General features: G+C 43.6%; 1 protein-coding gene across 1 annotated transcript in view; it reads left to right on the top strand.

Annotated features, from left to right (window-relative positions):
- Positions 1–3: 3 nt before the first annotated feature.
- The window catches only part of LOC104274226 (homeobox protein Hox-C4-like), a gene marked incomplete at its 3' end in the record, with an annotated part of 540 nt that continues 302 nt past the window's right edge, over positions 4–241 (top strand). The window contains exon 1 of the mRNA XM_009869789.1: positions 4–241. Coding sequence (XP_009868091.1) covers positions 4–241 — 238 coding nt within the window.

Below are 241 nucleotides of genomic sequence, written 5' to 3'. Positions count from 1 at the left end.
CACATGGTGAAAGTAACTTTACGGGGTCGCCAGCTAGTAGGAGGGCTTTATGGAGCAGAAAAACGACAAAGCGAGAAAAATTATTTTCCACTCCAGAAATTAATGATCATGAGCTCTTATTTGATGGACTCTAACTACATCGATCCGAAATTTCCTCCATGCGAGGAATATTCGCAAAATAATTACATCCCAGACCACAGTCCGGAATATTATAGCCGGACCAGGGAGTCCAGCTACCAGC

Source organism: Apaloderma vittatum, unplaced genomic scaffold (assembly GCF_000703405.1).
Source record: "Apaloderma vittatum isolate BGI_N311 unplaced genomic scaffold, ASM70340v1 scaffold35065, whole genome shotgun sequence".
Taxonomy (NCBI): Eukaryota; Metazoa; Chordata; class Aves; order Trogoniformes; family Trogonidae; genus Apaloderma; species Apaloderma vittatum.
The sequence above is the reverse complement of the archived record's forward strand: the minus strand, read 5'-3'. Positions and strand labels throughout refer to the sequence as shown.